Source organism: Scylla paramamosain, chromosome 21 (assembly GCF_035594125.1).
Source record: "Scylla paramamosain isolate STU-SP2022 chromosome 21, ASM3559412v1, whole genome shotgun sequence".
NCBI lineage: Eukaryota > Metazoa > Arthropoda > Malacostraca > Decapoda > Portunidae > Scylla > Scylla paramamosain.
In genome coordinates this window covers 10,423,267-10,432,190 of record NC_087171.1, presented here as the reverse complement: position 1 = coordinate 10,432,190, position 8,924 = coordinate 10,423,267, and the positions used below count along the sequence as shown (strand labels likewise).

The 8,924-nt window shown below is 31.6% G+C and overlaps 1 protein-coding gene across 3 annotated transcripts in view; it reads right to left on the bottom strand.

Annotated features, from left to right (window-relative positions):
- Positions 1 to 259: 259 nt before the first annotated feature.
- LOC135110991 (uncharacterized) overlaps positions 260 to 8,924 on the bottom strand; it is a 35,905-nt gene continuing 27,240 nt past the window's right edge. For all 3 annotated transcript variants that reach the window (XM_064023823.1, XM_064023822.1, XM_064023824.1), the window contains exons 7-11: positions 8,653 to 8,841; positions 4,359 to 4,563; positions 3,417 to 3,549; positions 2,960 to 3,086; positions 260 to 1,160 (exon numbers count right to left, since the gene is read on the bottom strand). In XM_064023823.1, the coding sequence (XP_063879893.1) occupies positions 979 to 1,160; positions 2,960 to 3,086; positions 3,417 to 3,549; positions 4,359 to 4,563; positions 8,653 to 8,841 (836 nt within the window). In that variant the 3' untranslated portion in view covers positions 260 to 978. The remainder of the gene's footprint in view (positions 1,161 to 2,959; positions 3,087 to 3,416; positions 3,550 to 4,358; positions 4,564 to 8,652; positions 8,842 to 8,924) is intronic.

Sequence of the window (8,924 nt, the reverse complement as noted above, 5' to 3'; positions counted from 1 at the left end):
GCACACCTGGCCACATGCTTCCTTAAGTGATGCTAACATATGCACTACCCAACTATTGTATTTACATTCAAACAGGCTACCTTAAGAATCTTTCTTCTTTATCTCCCTAACTTTCCAGGGCAACATGGAGACCTCTTTCTGCTCTAGGCTGATCATCAGTTCAAACCCAAAAGATATCACTGGCAGATGGCAAAGCTTGCAGATCTCATTCTGTAAGGAAGAGAAGCATCAGATTGTCAGGAGTTACAACTTTCTCCATGCTTCATGCTTTATTGCTTGAGCCTTTAACTTCTGCATTTTGTACACTCTATCATATATACTTATATATATTTGTTGGTAACTCATTTTCTGCAGTCTACACTGTTTCATTTACAAACTGGATTGTGCTTACGAACTACGTCTTTGATTTTGTAAACATTTAATTTCTAGATATTCAATAAAAATGATAAGAAAATTACATTTAGGCTACAAATGCAGTGAAAAGGATAACTTTCTGGTGGCTATGATACAGATATACAATTTGTACAGCACAGGCAATCCTCATTATTGCTTATGCATTACAAGTTTCTTGCGAAGGAAATCAACAAAACCACACTCTCTAACTTTGCTATCATCCATCTTTTCAAGAATACCTTCCAGGTATGCCATACAGTTTCATAAATGTAGCTAAATAACACAAAACTTCTGCATAAATGTTTGGAGATTACATTGTAGATACTATTAAGTTAAATAAGTTTATTACAGTGTCTAAACACAAAGCAGTGATCAAGCATGGCACAACCAGAAATACATAACTAATTTTATGAAAGGTGAAGCTTATACACAAGACATAGTCACAAATGGTGCATCATTCAACTCTAAGAATTCAAGATAAAAGAAAAATTAGGATAAAATGGGTGATATTGCACTAAAAATCTACAAAGATTGATTACTTGCAGTAAAAACTAAGAATAAAAGAGGTATAACTTGCTATCACATTCAGGCTGCTTTAAAAGGTAAGGCAAGATCATTTGGCCGCAACTGTCTCTCTCCCTCCTGTAGGAAAATTTTAAAGGAACGATATAAAAGGCAGACCCCCAGCTGGTGCTTCTTTGAGTTTGTCCAGGTACTGGCAGGGCCATAAAATGTTCCCTGCATGCTGTTGGACAGATTGTTGAGGCCTGTGTGAAGAAAATAAAAAATAAAAAATAAATAAACAAATAAATAAATAAATAAATAAATAAATAAATAAATAAATAAAAAACAAGGGCAAAATACACATACAGAGTCTTGCATACAAAGAATAAATATGATATGAATTAAGATTAACCCACACAGTGTTTTTTAGTATATATATATATATATATATATATATATATATATATATATATATATATATATATATATATATATATATATATATATATATATATATATATATATATATATATTAGGAATGTGTTCACTAAAAAGTAACAGATAATATTTTGACAAGTCAGGAGTGAATGCTCTCATATACATACCTATCTTTTGGGCTCAGAATTATTAAAGACTGAATACTTTTGAAGGAACTGAGACATATTTGGAGATTATTTTGTTTTGTCAATGCATATGTCACAAGCACATAATATCAAAGCAATATCATAAAATTGAGTTATGGTACTGGAGAGGGATAAAGATTTTGGTCATAAATGTTGCGGAGCTCGCTACACAGGGTGGGCAGCTGTGTTTCCCCAAAAATCATCACATAAAAAAGTAAGTTCTTTCTCCTAAGAAATTACTTCTCAAATCTATAACCAGTAAGTCATAAGAAATAGGAAACAAGACTTCATAGTAATTGGAAAGGAAAACTGAAAGTTGCAAATTTCATGGTATGTTCTATTCTTTGAGAACTGCGGGTGTAGTAGCCACAGCCTTGAGACGTGCGGTGTTGTCAGATGCACATCTAACTATTTTCTTCAATGTACAATTCTTGTTTATTCATAGGTATTTGTAATGTGAATAAGTACTTATTTATTACACACACTATGGGGTTGTGAAAAGTCAATGTAATGGTTAGAATAAAAGCTTAAAAAAATATATATAAAAATAAAAGTTCACTTCCCTAATATGATATGAACTCTGAGGAGGGAAAAAATTCAAGAATCAAAATTGTATGATAGCCACACTTCCATTCATAGCATGGGAATGTATATGAAAGTTTGTTATTTTTCTCATTTTATGGGGTAAATAAAAAGCACGCGCACGCATGCACGCACGCACGCACGCACACACACACACACACACACACACACACACACACACACACACACACACACACACACACACACACAACAACAAAAAAATCCTAATAAGACCCCTATCTCTAAAAAAAAAAAAAAAAAAAAAAAAGGGTGGGGGGCATCTAGTAACACTGGGAAGGAAAGACTACTGAAATGCTGAATAAAGGTTATGAAAAGTTGGAAGGATAGGTAGGCCTAAATAAATGCTACACAAGATATGCAAATGAGGCAAAATAATGACTGATATAGCTAACCCTTTTGACTGAAATGGAGTGCAAAGGAAAGGCACTAAAAAGTTATTCTTTTACATGAAGGAGAGTAAACTGACAAATTTAAAAGTGAGTTAAAGAGCTTGCCTTGATGCATACAATAGCTAATGTTTTTAGAGCAGTCAGTTGACAGATTTATCCCTACAATTGCCCTTGGTAATTTCCAGAAACTTTCCTTCCCTTCTCCACTTTTCATTATCTGATTATCTGAGTGAAGTTAAAAATTATTATGTATGCATCATTCCTATGAACAGAAAAGAATATTTACCATACTCACAATGTCTCCTTTAACCCTTTTGTTTTTATCTTTGGAAAAAAATGTTATACAATATAAGGAAACATGAGAACCAAAAGCATAATTTGCTCTATGGTGTTATTAGAATGAGCATCAAAACAACAGCAGACCTAAACATTTGGTGCTGCTATTACCTAGAGCTGAAATCATTGCAGCCTCCCTTGTCCAGGCCTCCACAGGAATGGTGTTCTGGAAGACATGAAGTGACACAACTCCCAAGCCATCTGCCCAAATTTCTTGAATCTTTTGAATTTTTTTATTCTGCAAAAAAGAATTTTATTACAGTACAAAAACATCATCACACAATACAACAGTCCTGAAAAACAAGACAACCGATTCCATAAAAGTAGCACTTGGCCTAATACTGTGCTGTCCACCACTCCCACACTTACTCAGAAATGGAAAATCAAGGACTAATAACATGGCAGCCATAAATCCATCTCCACATACAAAGACTCTGTGTATGGAAATCACAATGTGATTTTCAATCCCTTTTTCACAGATTACTCGTTCCTGTCATATAAGCATATAAAACTCTTACTTTATAAACATTTTTACATAAATAATTGCCTTGTTTTTAAATCCTCTTACCTGTTTTCTGCTTTTCTGTTTTTTCATAGCATCATACAAATGGTAATAAGGTCTGCTTCTTGAGCCCTTCCCAACATAGAAAATTGATGCCACAAAACAGTTAATCTTTTCTGTCTCATTCATTGCCGATACCCTATTAGAGGGACAAAAAAGTATACTTTAGTATGTGTGTTATTTAAAAGGTAGTATACAAGAACTGAGCTATACTTAAAAGATTTTCAAATATCTTCAATTCCCAAACTTTTTCTTGTGTTAAAAATCAGCAATCCTGGAAGTGTATACAAGTTATATAAAAGGTATCAGGAGAAAATGACAAATGTGTATATGGAAGATTTAGTATGTCTGAGAAGAATGACATAATGAATACTGATGGTGGAGGGTTGGCTCACTTGGGAAGGATGGGAATAAATCAAACATTGTAAAATAAATAAATAAATGAATAAATAAATAAATATATAAAATTAAATAAATAATATATATATATAATATATATATATATATATATATATATATATATATATATATATATATATATATATATATATATATATATATATATATATATATATATATATATATATATATATATCATGTACGTAAATATAAAAAATTGAAAGTTTCATAAAATGAAATGATAACATGGGTTTCAAAGGGAGGCTCCCTGTAAAATGAAAGAACTGAATTTGAATACTAAGGGAAAAGCTTAGGATAAAAGACTTAAGACACATGGCTTCACATGAACACAGCCTTAGTAAGCAGGTGATAACCTATGGACTGAAAATCATATCCAGAATTAGTAGCACAGGAGACCTAGCAGAACTAATGATATACTTTGCAGGAAAATGCAATAGATCTGCAAGTAAATACTGATTACCAGTATATATTGTGTGTTTTGTTGATTGAAATAAATTTAAGAAACAAAGAATAATGGTCCAGTCTCACATTATTGGAAGGTTCTGTGTGATTCTTGGATCTAGCAGCAGGTAGTTAAAGCATGATTTGCTGGTGCCATTCCTCCAGTGTCGAGTCGGGTCAGGCCGGGAGAATGGATGGCTCATTTTTTCCTCAAGAGCAGTCCAGGCTTCCCAGGGAATTGAACTGGGCTGCCTCAACAACAGACACAGTTCTTTGCAGTATTGTGGTAGTGCTGGAAAAAAATAAATAAATAAAAAAGTATAATGAATATATTTGGTTATGACAGTCAGCAGATTACTGTTACTCACTGCTGTTGAAAAAGCATGAGGCATGGTTAGCTTTGATTATAGCAGTTGTGAGACAAAAAATAGCAGCATCTGTTAAAGATGAAGAACAGCTTTCACAAAACTATAAGAAATTAAAAACAACTCATATTGATCATATAGGCATCAAACAAATTGACTGATGAAGTGGGTGTCTGTGATAATGAATGGCTGAAAGGAAAGTGGTGGATTGTACTTTTTGATCAAGAAATATCTAGTGAATGATGGTTGTCATATTGGATGGGTGAAGACATGGTAATATTCAGGATTTTTATGGATCACTCAACAAAGTATCTCAAACATAGCAAACTGACTCGATAATAACATAAGCTCTCACATAAATACTGTCATATAAAGTATATACAACTGTCTCTATTATGTATAGGTAATGCAATGAAAAAAAATGAGTATGTATTCTGTAGTTCCTGCATGATGTGCAGAACAAAGATAAATGAAATCTGGAATGTTTATTTTTGTACTGATTAGTGTGAAGCACATCTGCTTTATCAATTTTCTTTTCTACACATTTTTGTATGATTCAGGAATAACAAAAAAAAAAGGCCACTCACTCACTCATAAAAAGAAACAGGAGTGTAATATAATTAGGTATGTCCTTCATTTCAAGTTAGTGTTGATTACACTCCATGTTGGGATTTACATGTACTATATTATGTATGTGCAAGTCATTCAATTTTCATAAAAAAAAAAAAAAAATGCTGAGTGAGTATATCAAAATCCTCATTACAGGTGTAATTGATAAATAAGCTTAGCACTGAAGAATGTGGATTAAAAATATCAACAAGAAAAAGGTCAACATATGAACTAATAACATCAAGCAGTTTTCATGATACACTTGATACCACACAAATAATAAGCTATCCTCACCAATGAAGCTGAAACCTGTTCCTAAAAACTCTACTCAAAGGGATGACAATGACAGTTTTCCATAAGGGAGCACCCAGCATCTTCACAAAAGTACAGATGGGAAATACAAAAAACCTAGATAAAGAGAGATTTATACCATTGTTATATTAGCAACAACTGGTGAATACAGATTGCTTCATTACAAACAACACCTCAGACCTGCCTAGACAAACTAAGTATTTATGACAAGTGGGAACACTATGGGGATCATAGAAATTCCAAAGAGCCTTGCACAACTGGACTTCTTCACAGTTGAACAAGGTATCATATGCCATTTATCCATGAAAACCTAGCTGCTAATATGAGGAAGATTCCTACTGCACTTGGGAATCCCCATCATCACTTGGACGAATGATGAGCAGGTATCCAGCTAAGTGTTGTTAGATAATTTGCAATGTAGAGGATAGAGAAAAAATACAATAGATGGTATACAGTATGGTAGAGGACACTAACCCTCACTTCTGGAAGAGACCACCTGCTACAACAAATACTGAGCTCCTTTAAAAATACAATATATACTATGTAAAATCAAGTCTCTCTTTACACATATCTTTAGTCTGCTGCCAAATATAACAGTAATTTTCATACAGGCATATTTATAACTATTATTGTTAAATTTAGAAATTTTCAGATTAACAAGCAAGAATAATTTTGTCTTGTCATTTAGAAATTGGTATCCTAAAAAAAGAAAAAGAAAAAAAACTCCCAAAAATTATAAGAAAAATAAAATGGATAAATGAAACAATTAAAAAAATCTTTATGTGCAAATTCTTATTTACTAACATCCTAAATTTAACTAATTTGTTAAGTGCAAATCATTTGTACAGTTTATATAGCAAAACTATACTGAATGCTTGATATAATTACTAAGTTGAGCTAATGAATGCAGGAATATATATATATATATATATATATATATATATATATATATATATATATATATATATATATATATATATATATATATATATATATATATATATATATATATATATATATATAGTGGAACCTCAGTTACCAAATGCCTCCCTTTCCAAATAAATTGGTTTTCAAACCAAATTTTCAGCTCATAATTGCTTCCATTGTGGTACTGTGATTCAGTTATAGAACAAAGTTACTTGATTTCAAATATTAGAAGACACAGCAAAAGCTGCTGTTTATTACTAATTTATAATTTCTATAAATATTTACTTTGTTTTTATTCATTTGGAGAGACACAGTGTGTAAGACAATAATTCAATCTTTGAAATAAGGTGAATGTAATCCCACTGAAAAGCCTCGATGTAAACAAACAGCTTTTGACCAGCTCAGGAGTAATCCCGAGCCACCTGTGGCTCTCTCCATGAACAACAATGCTATCACTACTGCACAACTGCATATTCCCAGAAGCAAGATGTCTAAGAGTTATGATCGCCTTTAATTTGGTGGTAAGTGGGTTGCTCCCCTCTTTGTCACTCTGTAAGGCTTCTCTCACTAGATTGGTGACAAAGCCTAAGCAGTATCTTCTGGTGAGTTCTGTGTCACTAAGATTTATTCATCACATCCTTTCTGGATAAATAATTTGTGAACTGGAGATGTGAAGCAGCCATCTTGACTGTGGGAGCATCTGTCATAAGTCGCAAAGACAGGGTGGACTGGTGTCTAGGAACAGATTAATTGATTTTACATTGATTGCTATGGGGAGAATAGTTTCAATTTTCGAACATTTCGGATTTCGAACAGCACTCAGGAACTAATTATGTTCGAGAACCGAGGTTCCACTGTACTAATATATATATATATATATATATATATATATATATATATATATATATATATATATATATATATATATATATATATATATATATATATATATATATATATATATATATATATATATATATATATGTGTTAAAAAGTAGATTAGGAGTGTTAAAAGTAGAAGGCCAGTGGTAATATTAAAGTTATACTTGGCACTGGTCAGACCTCATCTAGACTACGCTGTGTAGTTTTGGTCCCCACATTACAGGAAAGATGTAGGTCTATTTGAATCAGTACAGAGGAGAATGATTAAAAAGATACAGGGGATGAGGAGTATTCCTTACAAGGTGAGAGTGAAGCTGTTAAGTTTACACTCTTTAGAGAGATGTAGGTTAAGAGGGGACCTGATAGAAGTCTTCAAGTGGTATAAAGGTTATAACAAGGGGGATGTAAGCAAAATTCTTAGGATCAGCAACCAGGGTAGAACACAAAATAATGGGTTCAAGCTTGAAAAATTTAGGTTTAGGAAAGAGATAGGAAGAAATTGGTTCTAAAATAGAGTGGTAGAAGAGTGGAACAGACTCAGTAATCATGTTGTTAGTGCTAGGGCATTAGGGAGCTTTAAGAGAAGATTAGATGGGTTTATGGATGGGGATGATAGGTGGAAATAGGTAGGTATATTTTATACAGGGACTCCCACGTGTAAGCCTAGTGGCTTCTTGCAGCTTCCCTTATATATATATATATATATATATATATATATATATATATATATATATATATATATATATATATATATATATATATATATATATATATATATATATATATATATACATATATATATATATATAATTATATATATATACACACACACACACACACACACACACACACACACACACACACACACACACATATATATATATATATATATATATATATATATATATATATATATATATATATATATATATATATATATATATATATATATATATATATATATATATATATATATATATATATATATATATATACACACACACACACACACACACACACACACACACACACATATATATATATATATATATATATATATATATATATATATATATATATATATATATATATATATATATATATATATATATATATATATATATATATATATATATATATATATATATATATATATATATATATATAAATTACCTGGCAAAAATTCTGCACTAGTAAATATATAAAATGAGATAGGATGTGGGAAAAGACTGCCGGTAAAAATCAGACAAAAGGGAATGGCAACATCAAAGAGGTTACCCACTTACCAGATTGATCTTCCTGCCCATGACAAGGTTTCCTTCTAAGTCTCAACAGATGTTTCATGTATACTGTGTGAGTGGAGGGAGTGATGGGACCCGCCTCAAAGCCCAGCCTTTTCAGGTTGTCACGAAGTGTTTCACCATTCATTGCTTTGATGGTGTCTGTTATTGGCCCAATACTATCAATACTTTTATCTGGAAATGCATATGAAAACAACAAAAGTTCAGTCATATCAATAAAATGCCTGAAACTCATTATTCATGAGCTTCAAATTCAC